General features: G+C 41.2%; 1 protein-coding gene across 2 annotated transcripts in view; it reads right to left on the bottom strand.

Annotated features, from left to right (window-relative positions):
• Nucleotides 1–20,000, bottom strand: part of ddah1 (dimethylarginine dimethylaminohydrolase 1) — a 95,631-nt gene that overhangs the window by 59,608 nt on the left and 16,023 nt on the right. Inside the window, exon 1 of one of the 2 annotated variants that reach the window (XM_079801808.1) lies at nucleotides 17,157–19,828. The exons of the other annotated variant lie outside the window; for it this stretch is intronic. Coding sequence (XP_079657934.1) covers nucleotides 17,157–17,450 — 294 coding nt within the window. The 5' untranslated portion in view covers nucleotides 17,451–19,828. Of the gene's footprint in view, nucleotides 1–17,156; nucleotides 19,829–20,000 lie in introns of those variants that run through there. 2 annotated transcript variants of the gene reach the window in all.

Raw genomic sequence — 20,000 nt, 5'->3', positions numbered from 1 at the left:
AACACCCTTGAAACCCCCCAAAACACAGTAGAAACCACCTAGCAACACCGTAGAAACAACCCAGAAAACCTAAGAAAACACATAGCAACACCCTAGCAAGATCATAGAAACTACCAAGCAACACCATAGAAACCACCCAGAACACCCTAACAACACTAGCGACATCCGAGAAACAACCTAGAAACACCCTCGAAACCACCCGACACAGTAAAAACCACTTAGCAACACCCCAGAAACCACCCATAACACAGCAGAAGCCACCTAGCAACAGCCTAGAAACCACCCAGAAACCCCCCAAAAACACATTGCAGCACCCTAGCAGCCACCTAGAAAAACGAAGAAAACACCTTAGCAACACCCTAGCAACCAACTAGCAAGATCCTACAAAGTACCTAGCAACAACATACAAACCACCCAAAACACAGCAGAAACCACTTAGCAACACCCTAGAAACCCCCCAAAACACATTGCAGAACCCTAGCAGCCACCCAGAACACTCCAGAAATCTCATAGCAACACCCTAACAACCAACTAGCAAGATCATATAAAGTACCTAGCAACACCATAGAAACCACACAAAACACAGTAGAAACCAGTTAGCAACACCCTAGAAACCACCCAGAACCACCCAGAAATCTCCTAGCAACACCCTAGCAACCAACTAGCAAGATCATAGAAACTACCCTAATAACACTAGCAACATCCGAGAAACAACCTAGAAACATCCCTGAAACCACCAAGGACACAGTAAAAACCACTTAGCAACACCCTAGAAACCCCCAAAAAACACATTGCAGAACCCTAGCAGCCACCAAGAACACTCCAGAAATCTCATAGCAACACCCTAGAAACCACCCACGACACAGCAGAAACCACCTAGCAACACCATAGAAACCACCCAGAAACCCCCCACAACACATTGCAGCACCCTAGCAGCCACCCAGAACACCCCAGAAATCTCCTAGCAACACCCTAGCAACCAACTAGCAAGATCATAGAAACTGCCCTAATAAGCAACTAGCAACATCCAGTCCAGACGTCAGTGTGTGGTTGAGTGTGTGTGTGTGTGTGTGTGTGTTGGATAAGAGGTGTGACATTACATTAGGGTACATTAAATATTTATGAAATATCTGTATACAATTGTGTTTGATTTCTAATCAAGTAATCGATTAAAATATGATTCAATTGTGTGTGTGTGTGTGTGTGTGTGTGTGTGTGTGTGTGTGTGTGTGTGTGTGTGTGTGTGTGTGTGTGTGTGTGTGTGTGTGTGTGTGTGTTGTAAAATGCTAGTCGTGACTTTAGCATGAGCAAAGCAACGAAGTCTGTCATTTTAAATCCCTGAATGCTTTGAGTGTCGTTCCCACAGCAGAATGAAGAATGATATGAATGGCATTTGTCCTTGCCGGTTCAGGGTTTGGGAATGTCAGGATTCTCCCGTGATGAACGGATTAACGGAGGGAATAAATCACCTCTTCCCGTCAGAGCCAAGCGTTCCCGCAGCAAACACCGGCCGGGCAGCTCCAGGAATGTCGCAGGGGGAACGGGAACGCTGGGAATGTCAGCCTGACCCGGGAATGTCCGGCCTGGATGACACAGGCAGTTTTTCACACAGATGTGGAAGTGTGGAGGGAACAGCTCCGAGCAGAACTGCGGACGGATGAGGGAAGAGCTCCTGAGTCTGAACACTGTCTAGACTAAACAAAGACACGCAGTGTGTGGAGTCAAAACTACAGCAGAGGAACGTGTGTTCCAGAGATCCTGTTATACTCTCTCTCTCTCTCTCTCACACACACACACACACACACACACACGCTCGCACACACGCTCACACACACGCTCGCACACACACACTCGCACACACACTCGCACACACGCACGCGCGCACACACACACGCGCACACACACACACACACACACACGCTCGCACACACACACACACACACACAGACACTCGCACACACACGCTCGCACACACGCGCACACACTCGCACACACGCACACACACTCACACACTCGCACACACACACTCTCGCACACTCGCACACACACTCGCACACTCGCGCACACACACACTCGCACGCACACACACATGCACACACACATGCACACACAAACACACACACACAGTCGCACACACACACACACACGCACCAACACACGCTTGCACACACACGCTCGCACACACACACACACGCACACACACACGCTCGCACACTCACACACGCACGCCAACACACGCTCTCGCACACACACTCGCGCACACACTCGCACACACACTCACCCTCACACACACACACACAGTTGCACGCACACACACACACACACACAGTCGCACACACACTCGCACGCACACACACACACACAGTCGCACACACACACGCGCACACACACAGTCGCACACACTCGCACGCACACACACACAGTCGCACACACACACAGTCGCACGCACACACAGTCGCACACACACACGCACGCACACACACACAGTTGCATACACACTCGCACGCACACACACACAGTCGCACACACACATGCACGCGCACACACAGGGTTTTGGTTTCCTTGCCACTGTTGCCTCTGGCTTGGCGTGCTCAGTCGGGGACACTAAACATCACAAAATTGTTCTTAATTTTTTCAACTAAATGTCAAAATAAATCTAATTATTAAACTAAATTAACCACATAAACTGTATTACTGATCTAAAGCCCACACTGTCACTGTATGATAATTGAAATGAACTGATGACATCAGCGTTTTCTCCAGAATGGCTATACAGCTGAATAAAACTATGCTGCATTATTTTTCTGTTTAACACTGTAAAGCTGCTTTGAAACAATCTACATTGTTAAAAGCGCTATATAATGAAGTTGACTTGACTCACACACACACACACTCTCGTAAAGCATGTCTGTAACTGAAACCCAAACTGCATTAACGTTGTGACTCTTTCCACAGAAAGGCCCGCCTCCGAGAGTTCTCCAGAACAGCCGCTCATTTCCCACATTTCTGTGTTTATGCATCAGCCACTGGATCTCCTGCTCCTGCCGGCGTTACTGTACCATCATTAACAGTTTCATTCAGTTATCACCCAAATAAAACAAAATGCCAATCCATCATCACACAATCGGCGTGTGCTTTTCAGCGGAATATGGTGACGACTGGACAGGTTGCAAAACGCATGACGCACAAAATGTGATGTAATCCGACACATGACCACACACTCCACATCGTTAGCTGCGTTCCCATTCCAAAACCCTGGCTCATTAGCATTTTAATTATTCTCTTTTCACCATTCTCACTAACAATCTCATCGTTCTGCTGAGAGGCTAATGCAGTGATGTGTGTCCTAATAAACTGCTTTACAAATGAGTGTGTTCACGGGTTACAGTGCAAGAACTCAATACTGTTGTTTTACTAAATGATCAGATTTACTGGATGATAAAACAGACGAGAAATCCCACAGACTTACACTGAAGGAAGGACTCTGGAGACCAGAGTGTGCAATTACTCAAAAACACATCAGAAGCAACCCTAGCAACCACCCAGAACATGCTAGTAACCACCTAGCAACACCCTAGAAACCACCCAGAACATGCTGGTAACCACCTAGCAACACCCTAGCAACCACCCAGAACATGCTAGTAACCACCTAGCAACAACCTAGAAACCACCCAGAACATGCTAGTAACCACCTAGCAACACCCTAGCAACCACCCAGAACATGCTAGTAACCACCTAGCAACACCCTAGAAACCACCCAGAACATGCTAGTAACCACCTAGCAACAACCTAGAAACCAACTAGCAAGATCTTAGAAACTACCTAGCAATACCAAAGAAACCACCCAAAACACCTAAATAATAAACAAACATCCTAGCAACACCCTAGAAATTACCCAGAACACCATAGAAACCACCTAACAACAGCATAAAAAACCCTAGCAACCAACTAGCAAGATCCTACAACAACCTACCTAGCACCTACCTACACATAGCAACACCCTAGCAACCAACTAGCAAGATCATAGAAACTACCAAACAACACCATATAAACCACCCAGTACACTTGCAACATGCTGGAAATAACACAGCAACACCCTAGCAGACACCCAGAACACTCCAGAAATCTCCTAGCAACACCCCAGCAACCAACTAGCAAGATTTAACAAAGTACCTAACAACACCCTAGAAACCACCCAAAACACAGTAGAAACCACCTAGCAACACTGTAGAAACAACTCAGAAAACCCAAGAAAACACATAGCAACATCCTAGCAACCAACAAGCAAGATCATAAAAACTACCAAGCAACACCATATAAACCACCCAGTACACTTGCAACATGCTGGAAATAACACAACAACACCCTAGCCACTAACTAGCAAGATCTTAGAAACTATTAAGCAACACCATAGCAACCACCAGAATACCCTAATGTCACTAGAAACATCCTAGAAATAACATAGCAACACCCTAGGAAACCACCCAGGACACCCTATATACAAACTAGCAAGATCCTAGAAACTACCTAGCAACACCCTAGAAACCACTTAAAAACAGTAAAAAAAATCTACACCCAAGAAACCACCCAGAAAACCCCAAACATCTAGCAACACCCTAGAAACCACACAGAAAACACCTAGCAACACCCTAGCAGCCACCCAAAACACAGTAGAAACAACATAGCAACAACCTAGAAACCACTCACAACACAGCAGGAACCACCTCACAAACACAGTAGAAACTACCTAGCAACACCCTAGAAACCACCCAGAAAACCCAAAACATATAGCAACACCATAGAAACCACACAGAAACCACCTAAAAACACCCTAGCAGCCACCCAAAACACAGTAGAAACAACATAGCAACACCCTAGAAACTACTAACAACACAGCAGAAACCATCTCGCAAACACAGTAGAAACTACCTAGCAACACCCTAGAAACCACTCACAACACAGCTGAAACCACCTCGCAAACACAGTCAAAACTACCTAGCAACACCCTAGAAACCACCCAGAACACTCTTGAAATATCCTAGCAACACCCTAGCAACTAACTAGCAAGATCTTAGAAACTATTAAGCAACACCATAGCAACCACCAGAATACCCTAATGTCACTAGAAACATCCTAGAAATAACATAGCAACACCCTAGGAAACCACCCAGGACACCCTATATACAAACTAGCAAGATCCTAGAAACTACCTAGCAACACCCTAGAAACCACTTAAAAACAGTAAAAAAAAAATCTACACCCAAGAAACCACCCAGAAAACCCCAAACATCTAGCAACACCCTAGAAACCACACAGAAAACACCTAGCAACACCCTAGCAGCCACCCAAAACACAGTAGAAACAACATAGCAACAACCTAGAAACCACTCACAACACAGCAGGAACCACCTCACAAACACAGTAGAAACTACCTAGCAACACCCTAGAAACCACCTAGAAAACCCAAAACATATAGCAACACCCTAGAAACCACACAGAAACCACCTAAAAACACCCTAGCAGCCACCCAAAACACAGTAGAAACAACATAGCAACACCCTAGAAACTACTAACAACACAGCAGAAACCATCTCGCAAACACAGTAGAAACTACCGAGCAACACCCTAGAAACCACTCACAACACAGCTGAAACCACCTCGCAAACACAGTCGAAACTACCTAGCAACACCCTAGAAACCACCCAGAAAACCCAAAACATCTAGCAACACCCTAGCAGCCACCCAAAACACAGTAGAAACAACATAGCAACACCCTAAAAACCACTCACAACACAGCTGAAACCACCTCGCAAACACAGTCGAAACTACCTAGCAACACCCTAGAAACCACCTAGAAAACCCAAAACATATAGCAACACCCTAGAAACCACACAGAAACCACCTAAAAACACCCTAGCAGCCACCCAAAACACAGTAGAAACAACATAGCAACACCCTAGAAACTACTAACAACACAGCAGAAACCATCTCGCAAACACAGTAGAAACTACCGAGCAACACCCTAGAAACCACTCACAACACAGCTGAAACCACCTCGCAAACACAGTCGAAACTACCTAGCAACACCCTAGAAACCACCCAGAAAACCCAAAACATCTAGCAACACCCTAGCAGCCACCCAAAACACAGTAGAAACAACATAACACCCTAGAAACCACTCACAACACAGCTGAAACCACCTCGCAAACACAGTCGAAACTACCTAGCAACACCCTAGAAACCACCCAGAAAACCCAAAACATCTAGCAACACCCTAGCAGCAACCCAGAACACTCCCGAAATCTCCCAACACCCTAGCAACCAACTAACAAGATCCTATAAAGCACCTAGCAACACCCTAGAAACCACCCAAAACACAGTGGAAACCAAAATATATCTCAATATAATTTTAGATTCTGGTTTATTATTTAATTTTCTTTTGAAATCAGTCCCATATATATGGGATCTCAAAGCGGCTCCGTGTTGAATTGTTGAATTGTACTCATTTTTGAAAAAAACAAACAAACAGCCGATACTTATTGCCATTAAAGAGGAATATCTGAAGAATAAATCATCTTTAAACTAAAAATAAACATATTTATAAGAATCTATATTTGAGTCATTTTCAAGGATATTTGGAAGAAGGGATTTTGTTCATTTTAACAGCTTCTGAAGCCACCAAGTGTTCAAATGCACTGTATCGTAGCTTCATTACCACATTGGCACCCCTATATCTATGAGACTGAACCACACAGAGCCTTAAATATGAAGAGTACACAAGAAAAGTTTATGAAGAATGAGTGTATAGAAGGATATTAAGATATCTTGAATACTTTTAGAATCACAGGCTTGCAAACTTGGGGGAAAAAAAGACATTTTACGACACTGGAATATTCTATGCAATTGACTTGATAGAAGAAGAAAAAAACGAGATACATTTCTAGTTTCAACATTATTTGTTCTTCAGATATTCCTCTTTAAAAAGGGAAAGTATCAGCTGTGTGTGACCCACATTTGGGTTTCAACCACCCTTTAAATACATAAACTTGTGTACAATTGACCAATTTACTCTCGGAGCCACATTGAGATCTCCATATCTCTGGGACTGAACCACAGAGGGCCTTAAAATTGGAGATAACAAAAGAAAAGTTAGTTAAGAACCAGAATCTGAAAGGATATTAAGATATCTTTAATACTTCTGGAGTTACAGGGATGCAAACTTGGGGGAAAAACACACCAGAAATGCTTATTCCCCATGTTTGAGTGCTCACTGTTGGCATATAAAAACACACAGATTGATAAAGTCAACAGATTTCACTAAAAGATCTACCAATCTCTGTGTGATATTAAAATAATGATGCTGCCATCTTTCTAAAAGTCTAAAGTCATGTTTACACGACTGTAATTTGGCTCCAGATCTCATTTTTGACAGTCCTCTATAATGCCCAGAACTTCACTACACTTTCATGAAGAAACTGGCAGATCAAAAACGTCACGCCAACTTATAAAAGAAACGCTTCTGCCAATCGCCTCGTCGAACCACATGCGTGGTTTTCATTAAACCAAACGTCAAACGGCCGAACAACAACTTCTTTCTCCGTGTGATTGACCTCAAACTTCCTACAGATGCACATTCTGTTCTAACGATTCTCTAACAGAACGGCAAGTGCTAGAACATTAGATTGTTTCTATAATCTCAAGACATGAAGTTCCCATTGGAGAAGCAGGAATGACCCGGCTCACATTCAGACCCGTGTTGTTGTGGCGACTCTTCTTTATCTTGTGAGCTTTATCTCACCGGATATTCCTTCATGGCAAACAGTAAGTGGACTTAAAAGGAGGCGTCGATGATGGACACTAGACGGTGAGGTCAGGGGTCAAAGCAGCCCTGCGGCCACCATCAGATCTGAAGAGAGTGAGACTGAACACACACACCTGACGCTCGGACGTCCACTCGCGGATCTGGAAACACCTCGAGCTGGGAATCACCGGAAAGTCTATGGGATGAACTCAGATGACCCAGTCTGTTGTGATTGGTCTGCTCGGATTGGTCAGATGACCCAGTCTGTTGTGATTGGTCTGCTCGGATTGGTCAGATGGTCCAGTCTGTTGTGATTGGCCTACTCTGCTCTGATCGGTCAGATGTCTGGCTGAGTGAATGATCAAATTAAATCTTTAAATATTGTATATTTCCTTTACATGTAAACAATATTTCAGTAGCGCAGGGTCAGCGCTGGGGTCAAAGTTAAGTGCTATCAATCGACGCATCTGTCACCAGACATCAGTCACGCCACAGTGAACAGCAAGAGTGTGTGTGTGTGTGTGTGTATTTAGACCAATCAATACACATGAAAGCTCTCCACACACACACACACACAGTGGCAGATGGTAAAATATATGTAGTGTCTCGGAGTTAAACAGCTGTCATGCACTGTAATATGAGTGACCAGCTCAAGAGAAAGCGGACTAAAATGGTGACATTTGAGGTATGATGCAGGGCAACATTAAAAAGTGCATTATTTACATTTGAGAGCAACAACGAAACATGCAAATACAGTAAAGGGGTAACCATTAAAGTCCTCAATGTGACCCATAAATGAAGTACCCCAGAGGGTTAAGCGAGCAGGGCAGCCACCCAGTAGAGTTGAAATTAACTGATGACATCACCGTTTTCTCCAGAACGGCTATACGGCTGAATACAATTCTGTTGCATTATTTTCCTGTTTAACACTGTGAAGCTGCTTTGAAACAATCTGCATTGTTAAAAGCGCTATATAAATAAAGTTGACTTGTCTTGACTAGAGCATCACAATAATCTAACCTTGAGGTCATGAACGCATCAACAAACTGTTCAGCATTTGGCATTGAGAGCATGTGCCGTAATTTAGATATGCACTAACCTAAAGGATTATTAGGAACACCTGTTCAATTTCTCATTAATGCAATTATCTAATCAACCAATCACATGGCAGTTGCTTCAATGCATTTAGGGGTGTGGTCCTGGTCAAGACAATCTCCTGAACTCCACACTGAATGTCAGAATGGGAAAGAAAGGGGATTTAAGTAATTTTGAGCGTGGCATGGTTGTTGGTGCCAGACGGGCCGGTCTGAGTATTTCACAATCTGCTCAGTTACTGGGATTTTCACGCACAACCATTTCTAGGGTTTACAAAGAATGGTGTGAAAAGGGAAAAACATCCAGTATGCGGCAGTCCTGTGGGCGAAAATGCCTTGTTGATGCTAGAGGTCAGAGGAGAATGGCCGACTGATTCAAGCTGATAGAAGAGCAACTTTGACTGAAATAACCACTCGTTACAACCGAGGTCTGCAGCAAAGCATTTGTGAAGCCACAACACGCACAACCTTGAGGCGGATGGGCTACAACAGCAGAAGACCCCACCGGGTACCACTCATCTCCACTACAAATAGGAAAAAGAGGCGTCAATTTGCACGAGCTCACCAAAATTGGACAGTTGAAGACTGGAAAAATGTTGCCTGGTCTGAGTCTGGATTTCTGTTGAGACATTCAGATGGTAGAGTCAGAATTTGGCGTAAAACAGAATGAGAACATGGATCCATCATGCCTTGTTACCGCTGTGCAGGCTGGTGGTGGTGGTGTAATGGTGTGGGGGATGTTTTCTTGGCACACTTTAGGCCCCTTAGTGCCAAATGGGCATCGTTTAAATGCCACGGCCTACCTGAGCATTGTTTCTGACCATGTCCATCCCTTTATGACCACCATGTCCCCATCCTCTGATGGCTACTTCCAGCAGGATAATGCACCATGTCACAAAGCTCCAATCATTTCAAATTGGTTTCTTGAACATGACAATGAGTTCACTGAACTAAAATGGCCCCCACAGTCACCAGATCTCAACCCAATAGAGCATCTTTGGGATGTGGTGGAACGGGAGCTTCGTGCCCTGGATGTGCATCCCACAAATCTCCATCAACTGCAAGATGCTCTCCTATCAATATGGGCCAACATTTCTAAAGAATGCTTTCAGCACCTTGTTGAATCAATGCCACGTAGAATTAAGGCAGTTCTGAAGGCGAAAGGGTCAAACACAGTATTAGTAGTATTCCTAATAATCCTTTAGGTGAGTGTATTAAGATGGCAGAATGCAGTTTTACAGATGCTAGAAACGCGGCTTTCAAACGAAAGATTGGTATCAAAGAGCACACCCAGGTTCCTCACTGACGACGAAGACATCTTATATGGCAAAATATCAAGGCAAATTTGATTTCTCATGTCATGACTTCTTCAAAAGGGATTTGCATGGGCAGTTTAGACTTTTATATGTTGGATTTATGGTTGTTTACCTGATTTGTGAAAACATTTGGGAAATTGTTGCATCACTGAGGAATTCAGGTCAAACTCGGATTGTTGTCGCTCAATTAATGGAAAACGGCAAATTACGCAAGAGCCGCTGGGAAGGCGAGCGGAAGTCAAGCGGTTAGACCTACTTTCGCTGTCAGCTCTCATGAAGGATAACGAGTGCATCGCCCGCGGGGTCTGCTGAAATGTATATCTGTTGGCTTTGAATAAACATTGTGGGCCACATCTCTGTGCTTCAACACGCAAATGGTTGGCAGAGCTTCCCAAATCAAACATTGTGTCTTTGTGAAAGGAACTTGGATGAAGTTATTTAGGTCATGGCAATCTCTGTCTGTCATTCGAGTGCAGTTTGGCCAAAACGAAGAGCACATTTTGATGGGTACATGGAAGGTCTCGCTCCTTCAGTAGCACGATTTAGCGTTATCTTAAATCTTGAAGCCGTTGGAACATTCTTGAGCCTTTGCATGCCGTAGCTAAGTGAAGCGCACAGGCTGGCGTTTATAAAACTGCCCTGAAAGGCTTGGCTGATAAAAGAGAAGGTTTCAGATATAAAACTGTTGCCAGCTGGAGCACAAAAGCTGCGGTTGAGGCTCTCGCAACAAACTATTGATCTTTGACCTCTGTGGACTTTGTGGTTAACTTGTTATGGTAATTTATACAGCACTATTTTGTGTAAATAAATGATTTTCCATAAATGAGTCATAAAATGCTGATGAAATCTGTTGGCTTTATCAATCTGTGTCTCCTTATATCCCAACGGTGAGCGTTCAAACAAGGGAAAAAAGCACTTCTGGTGTGTTTTTTCCCAAGTTTGAGTGCTTGTAACTCCAGAAGTATTAAATATATCATAATATCCTTTCAGATTCTGGTTCTTAACTAACTTTTCTTTTGTTATCTCCATTTTTAAGGCCCTCTGTGGTTCAGTCCCAGAGATATGGAGATCTCAATGTGGCTCCAAGAGTAAATTGGTCAATTGTACACCAGTTTATGTATTTTCAGTGGTTGAAACCCAAATGTGGGTCACACACGGCTGATACTTTCCCCTTTTAAAGAGGAATATCTGAAGAACAAATAATGCTGAAACTAGAAATGTATCTCGTTTTTTTTTTTCTATCAAGTCAATTGCATAGAATATTCCCGAGTGTCGTAAAATTTCTTTTTTTCCAAAGTTTGCATGCCTGTGATTCTAAAAGTATTAACGATATCTTAATATCCTTTCAGATTCTGGTTCTTAACTAACTTTTCTTTTAATATGTCCATTTTTAAGGCCCTCGGTGGTTCAGTCCCAGAGATATGGAGATCTCAATGTGGCTCCGAGAGTAAATTGGTCAATTGTACACAAGTTTATGTATTTTCAGTGGTTGAAACCCAAATGTGGGTCACACACAGCTGATACTTTCCCCTTTTAAAGAGGAATATCTGAAGAATAAATAATGTTGAAACTAGAAATGTATCTCTTTTTTTTTCTATCAAGTCAATTGCATATAATATATATAAAACTGTTGCCAGCTGGAGCACAAAAGCTGCGGTTGAGGCTCTCGTAAAAAAAACTATTGATCTTTGACCTCTGTGGACTTTGTGGTTAACATTTATACAGCAATATCTTGTGTAAATAAATACTTTTCCATAAATGAGTCGTAAAATGCTGCGTGATGCAGTGATTTTACCATGTTTAACCCTCTTCGGTCATTTCTGACCGGAGCATTTTCTGTTTTGAAATTTTAAAGATCACAGCTTCATCGGAATGATAAGAAACTTGGTGACTTTATTGACATTAGGTATGTGAACACACACAAACATTGGGGTCATGATTCGAGCATGCTAATTGGTCGTTTAAAAAAAAGTAGCGTTTATTGTCTTCGGTCATAGGAAATGAATGGGAAATCGGCAAAAACACAAAAATTCTCTGAATATTTGTGTGTACAATCTACAAATCGACCACAATGCTGAAAAAAAGTACACAGCAGTGAAGGGGTGACACTCTAAAACATCAAGAGTGTGATATTGACACACACACACACTTATACACACACACACCTATGAAAAACTGAACCTATGAACCACATTTTGAATTTTTAAAAATCACAGCTTCATCAGAATGATATGAAACATGGTGACTTTTCTAGCATTAGGGATGTAAACACACAAAAAATTGAGGGCATGATTCGAGCATGCTAAGTGGTCATAAAAAAATACTCCCATTTGAGCTCTTCGGTCAAAAATGACACCATAGGAAATGAATGGGAAATCTGCAAAAACACAAATACACAGAAAAAATCTATATTTCTAACAACAACAAAAAATATCTAAAACTTTGTAATAAATAGTCTTTGAGATTTTTTAAATATATATTCAAATCCACGAACAAGAAAAAAATCATTAAATGTGTTCAAAAGAGAACTAGTGAATCCTCTCCATAGAGACCTCTAGTGGTTACACACATGGTTGCAGGATTTCTTAAATTATTCCAAAAGAGGGGCTAATCTACCTTCAAAAATATATATTTTGAAGCCATGGCCTTCCCTGTTAGACATATACAGAAATGTAATAGTTGTCAAACACCTTTCTTAACTGCATAAATAATAAGTGAAATATAGATTAATAATCATTAAAGCTACACTTTCCTCTGTTCCCGTTGTTCTTTGATGAACATTAATGACAGACATTATCAGTGCTACTGTCACTTTAAGATCTGCCGCTTCCGAACATGATGCGGATCTGATGCGCATCTCATTTTCTCTCTCAAGTTCGTTTAAGACATTATTTTCCATACAGTACATTAAAGTGTATGGAACATTACAAACTTTCATTGTTTTGAAGGGGGAGCTGAAATGACGGGAGGGTTGTGTCAACCCGGTCTGCATTTCCGTTAACACTAGATTCCGCGTTAATATGCCAATTCCGCGATTCTGTCCGCGATTCCATGAACGCGAAAAATTATATGGCCCTACTCAAGGCTAGATTATTGTAATGCTCTACTGGGTGGTTGCCCTGCTCGCTTAATAAACAAACTCCAGCTGGTCCAAAACACAGCAGCTCCAGTTCTTACACTCTAAAAAATGCTGGGTTAAAAACAACCCAAGTTGGGTTGAAAATGGACTAACCCAGCAAGTGGGTTGTTTTGACCCAGCGATTGGGTTGTTTTAAGCAAACATTTAACCCAACCGCTGGGTTAAAACGACCCATTCACAGGGTTAAAACAACCCAATTGCTGGGTTAGTCCATTTTCAACCCAACTTGGGTTGTTTTTAACCCAGCATTTTTTAGAGTGTACTAGAACCAGGAAATGTGAGCATATTAGCCGGTTCTGTCAACACTGCACTGGCTCCCTATTAAACATCGCATACATTTTAAAATCTTGCTAATGGTTTATCTCCCCATTACTTGCTTAACACATTATAGTCCTTCACGTAAAGCTGCTTTGAAATCATCTGTATTGTAAAAAACGCAAGGTGACTTGACTTGAAACATCCAGGTCTTCTCAATATGAACAAAGCATTTATTTAATCACGCAACAAAAACAGCTCGTTTTGATTTTGCGGGATCTGTGATGTCACAGGCACATACATTTGCATATGCCCGCCTCCAGAGCAAGGCCCACTGACGTCAGTTACTCAACGGCTGATATTGACATCACGGGATGTGAGCATCGCGTCAAAAGCAAACAGAAGCCATTAGAATGAGATGCTGTCTACACTGATACAGTATACAGATGTGTGTTCAGATTCTGACATCTGCCGACAACAGGACTAATGGAAGAGTGAAACACAGCTGGGTGTTTGCTCGAGGACGACACACACAATGATCTTTTAAACGTACTATGAGAGGTTTGTAATGGGGATTCATGACTTTGCAAACATCACAAATGAACATTTAGACAATCAGTCAAGTCAATTTCACCCCTGAGAGAGTGAGCTGACTTACTAGCAAACACACAAGAGCTTCATTAAGCTAAAGCATTAGGGTAATGTCTCAAACACAGGCCTTTAAAACACAAGGTCTACATCATTATTGAGATTCACCAAGGCCATGGGTTTCATTTACAGTGAATAATACGTAAATATACAATGTATAAATGGAAAGCATCACAACAATCACAATCTATTAGGCTGTGTTCACAACTGCAGAGTGAGAGAGGTATGGAGACACACGTGACTGATCGTCCCTCAGGGAGCCGCACACAGAAAAACACACACACACACACACACACCTGAGAGACCGGGCCGAGATTAGAGTCGCCCACCCTATCTGATGCAAGATCATCAGCAGAGAAAGATACCTGCGCTATCTAAACAGCCATAGAAGTGTGCAGTACAATACTGATGCTCCGTCTCCATGAAACGACAAAACAATTACACAATCACAACTAAATCATGCTTACGTCAATCAGAATTATGACATGAAAAGATGGAATTATGACATACTAAGAATGAGATAAAAAGTGAAAAATATGGCATACTAAGAGATGAAAAGTCAGAAATATGGCATACTAAGTCATATTAATGAGAAGAAAAGTCAGAAATATGGCATACTAAGTCATATTAATGAGATGAAAAGTCAGAAATATGGCATACTAAGAGATGAAAAGTCAGAAATATTGCATACTAAGAGATGAAAAGTCAGAAATATGGCATACTAAGAGATGAAAAGTCAGAAATATGGCATACTAAGAGATGAAAAGTCAGAAATATGGCATACTAAGAGATGAAAAGTCAGAAATATGGCATACTAAGAGATGAAAAGTCAGAAATATTGCATACTAAGAGATGAAAAGTTAAAAATATGGCATATTAAGAGATGAAAGGTCAAAAATATGGAATATTAAGTAGATGAAATGTCAAAAATATGGCATACTAAGAGATGAAAAGTCAGAAATATTGCATACTAAGAGATGAAAAGTTAAAAATATGGCATATTAAGAGATGAAAGGTCAAAAATATGGAATATTAAGTAGATGAAATGTCAAAAATATGGCATACTAAGAGATGAAAAGTAAAAAATATGGAATATTAATGAAATGTCACAAATATAGCATACTAAGAGATGAGAAGTCAGAAATATGGCATATTAAGAGATGAAAAGTCAAAAATATGGAATATTAATGATGAAAAGTAAAAATATTGCATACTAAGAGATGAAAAGTAAAAAAAATAGCCTATTAAGAGACGAAAAGTCAAAATTATGGAATATTAATGATGAAATGTCAAAAATATGGCATACTAAGATATGACAAGTCAAAAATATTGCATACTAAGAGATGAAAAGCAAAAAAAAGGCATATTAAGAGATGAAAAGTCAAAATTATGGAATATTAATGATGAAATGTCAAAAATATGGCATACTAAGATATGACAAGTCAAAAATATTGCATACTAAGAGATGAAAAGTAAAAAAAATGGCATATTAAGAAACGAAAAGTCAAAATTATGGAATATTAATGAGATGAAAAGTCAGAAATATGGCATACTAAGTCATATTAATGAGATGAAAAGTCAGAAATATGGCATACTAAGTCATATTAATGAGATGAAAAGTCAGAAATATGGCATACTAAGTCATATTAATGAGATGAAAAGTCAGAATTATGGCATACTAAGTCATATTAATGAGATGAAAAGTCAGAAATATGGCATACTAAGAGATGAAAAGTCAGAAATATTGCATACTAAGAGATGAAAAGTAAAAAATATGGCATATTAAGAGATGAAAGGTCAAAAATATGGAATATTAATTAGATGAAATGTCAAAAATATGGCATACTAAGAGATGAAAAGTAAAAAATATGGAATATTAATGAAATGTCACAAATATAGCATACTAAGAGATGAGAAGTCAGAAATATGGCATATTAAGAGATGAAAAGTCAAAAATATGGAATATTAATGATGAAAAGTAAAAATATTGCATACTAAGAGATGAAAAGTAAAAAAAAATAGCCTATTAAGAGACGAAAAGTCAAAATTATGGAATATTAATGATGAAATGTCAAAAATATGGCATACTAAGATATGACAAGTCAAACATATTGCATACTAAGAGATGAAAAGTAAAAAAAAGGCATATTAAGAGACGAAAAGTCAAAATTATGGAATATTAATGATGAAATGTAAAAAATATGGCATTCTGAGAGATGAAGTCAAAATGGCATACTAAGAGATGAAAAGTCAGAAAAATGACAAGTCATATTAATAATAGCATAGTATAAAAAGTCAAAAATGTGGCATACTAAGTCATTAATGAGAAAAAAAAAAGTGAATTATGAGAAGAATAGTCAAAATGAACACTTAAAAAGACAATTATGACAAAAAGTCGAAATTATGACACAAAACCGAAATTATGATAGTTAGCACTATTAGAAGACCAGGAGCAAAAAAATTAGTGACAGAAACAAACAAACAAACTGGCCAATGCCTAATCCGCGGATCAGCCAGTGTGTGTAATGTGTCCTGGAGCGGTTATCTCTCATCAATGATCTACCGGAGAGCGCGGGGAAACCCGGCGCGGAGCCCGGAATCAGTGGCTCTTCGGCGGAGGGGGTCGAGAGGGGCAGGGGCTCTAGACACCGGTTCTTATGATAGTGCTTCCTAACGGAGAAACCTCAAAAATGACCCTTGACCTCAAGCCTAAGTAAGGAAGGCAAAAACTTTACACATTTTGGTTGGACGCTCTGTTGAAAATGCACAACAAGCACATTTATCAAAACAAACTATTCTGACAACAAGAATCACTGTTGAATGATGAAGTGCATTGAAGTGCAGCATCACACACACACACACACACACACACACACCCACACGGAAAGCCATAGATATTCTACCTCCTTCCTTCTGCTCTCCGCTCCGGGTCTGGTGATGAGCGCCGTGTCGCCGCACACCACCGCCGCGTCCTCCACGAACACGCAGTCCGGCAGCGCCTCGTCCGCGGGCAGCTCCAGCACCTCCAGCCCGAGCCGCTGCTTCAGAACCGACACGTACTGCTCGTGCTCCTCCTGCGCTTTCAGCGGGTCCACCTCCAGACTGCCGGTCCTGAGCGCCTCTGTGGCCAGAGACCGAGGGATCGCGCGAACCACGGCGTGCGTAAAGCAGCCGAACCCGGACATCAGCCCAGCCATGCCTCGCTTCCTCCCCGCTCGCACTCCGTGATCAACGGCTCTAAATGACTGAGAAGCGCTGCACTGGGAACTCTGCGTGCTGTGTGTATTTGGACCGTGTGTTTGTTTGTTTGTTGTTGTTGTTGTTCCCGGTTGTGGTTCTGCACGCGCACAGCTAGAGCTGTCGAGAACACCGTGCTGATGACGTCACGGACGCTCCCGAAGCGCCGTGAGCAAATAAGAAAGAAAACGATGACGTCATGGACGCTCCCGAAGCGACGCGAGGCAATAAAAAAAGTACCAAATCTGAGCGTTTTTTTTTTGTGTGCCCAATTTAAATAAAAATAAATAAGTTTTAAAAAATCATTAAGGACTGTACACAATATTTTCTAGAAGAAATGTAAAGTGCCCAATAAACACAGAACGTTCCCCTAACGTTCCCATATGGTTCCCGTTTGGTTATTTTTGTAGGGAACCAAATAATAACGTTCTGGGAACGTTCTCTATTGGTTGTGTTTTTGTAACCAAAAGAGAACGTTCCCAGAACGTTCCCTGCAGGTTCTTTTTGGGGTTTATTTTATAACCTAAAGAGAACCTTCCCAGAACGTTCCCTGCAGGTTATTTTTGTGATTTATTTTATAACCTAAAGAGAACCTTCCCAGAACGTTCCCTGCAGGTTCTTTTTGGGGTTTATTTTATAACCTAAAGAGAACCTTCCCAGAACGTTCCCTGCAGGTTATTTTTGAGGTGTTATTTTATAACCTAAAGAGAACCTTCCCAGAACGTTCCCTGCAGGTTATTTTTGGGTTTTATTTTATAACCTAAAGAGAACCTTCCCAGAACGTTCCCTGCAGGTTATTTTTGTGATTTATTTTATAACCTAAAGAGAACCTTCCCAGAACGTTCCCTGCAGGTTATTTTTGGGGTTTATTTTATAACCTAAAGAGAACCTTCCCAGAACGTTCCCTGCAGGTTATTTTTAGATTAAATTTTTTTATAATATATACACAGGTTTATTTGTATATTTCGTTACTGCGCGCCTCTGATCTGTGCGCGCTTCTCCAGCACGCGCTTTCTTTCGTCATCCACAGAAAGACGCGCACTCGCGTAATTTAAAAATTAACGGTCATTTCGTTTTTACCGACTAACTAACATTAGTTTTTCGATCTTTATTTAATAATGGGTTATAATGAATAAATATACCAGTGTAAATAGTGTGATTTCACAGAGATTTGACAAGTAATTGAAGACAACATGATGTTAACCGAGGAGATTTGGTTTACTGACCAAAAGAGAGAAGGCTACGTTCCGTTAATTCAGTGGTAAGAAAATAATGCAGTTATCCCAGTTAAAGTAACGTTAATCTTTATTCATTATTAATGTCTGTGAATAAAATTCATATTTTAAAACCACATATTGTGTTGAAGTCATTGTTATTTGGCACTTACGTTGTGGTAGTAGGTGTCGTCAGTGATACAAGTTACGAAATGCATAATTCAATCTTATTTAATCCTCCATATGAAGGTTTATGTGCTTGAATTAACGTTATTTCTATTGATTAAATAAGTTCAAAACAAGACACGGTTTGTAGTAGGCTACTGATTATTGACGTCCATTCATACGTTTTCCATGCCGCTTATACCATATGGGACGCGGGCATTGCTGGACGATTACTGACGCACAGCAGGGTAAATTATATCGGAGTAAATAGGTTAGAGGAACGTTCCGGGAACGTTCTGAGAACGTTCTGGGAAGGTTAGGGGAACGTTCTCCAAACCAACAGGGAACGTTCTATTTACGTAAAGAAAACTTTCCTGGCTAACCAATAGAGAACGTTAGGATGTCTGTTCTGGGAACGTTCTGAGAACCAAAAATTGTTATCTGGGTGTAACTTTTGCTGTGTTCACGCCCGTTCGCAAAGACCCGCCTCCTTTAGTTACTGTTGCTATGTCCGACAAGCCATGGCGCTCTCACGCCACACACCTGTTCTCACGTAGAGAAAATGCATCGCGGAGCAAAGCAAGTTACTTTTGATATGAAACAAAGTCTAAACTTTGAAATTGTCTTTAAAAAAAAAAAAAATTTAAACAATAAATAGCGTTTTGTGTCTCTTTCATGTGTGGTGATCGCTGTAGCGCCTCAGTTAAAGCTGCTCGTGAACCCATGATCTCCTTCTAGTTCATTGATAAGCACAAAATAAACATGAATGAACACTAAAAGAAATGTTGTTTCAACCGTGGAAAGACGTCAGTACACACCGTTTTTCCAAGTTAAGTCCACCGATATTAATCTACTAACTCTCCTGACTGCTTTATCGGACAAAACGGCAGATTCGGCGATGCGATTGGTCAGATCGCCTGTCAATCAAACTTGTGGCGAAGGGTGAATTTCGAGATGACAACTTGCAACGTTATACTCGGGCTGCGTCTGAAATTGCGACAAACAGTATGTGACTAAAGAAGTATGTTCGAATTCACAGAATCTGCAAAAATACCCGGATGACCGGCGAGATTTTGGAGTGCGCATCAGGGCTGCGTTCAGCCCCGACAAAATCTTCTGACGACGCAATTA

This window comes from Gobio gobio, assembly GCF_949357685.1.
Source record: "Gobio gobio genome assembly, chromosome: 21".
Taxonomy (NCBI): domain Eukaryota; kingdom Metazoa; phylum Chordata; class Actinopteri; order Cypriniformes; family Gobionidae; genus Gobio; species Gobio gobio.
The sequence above is the reverse complement of the archived record's forward strand: the minus strand, read 5'-3'. Positions and strand labels throughout refer to the sequence as shown.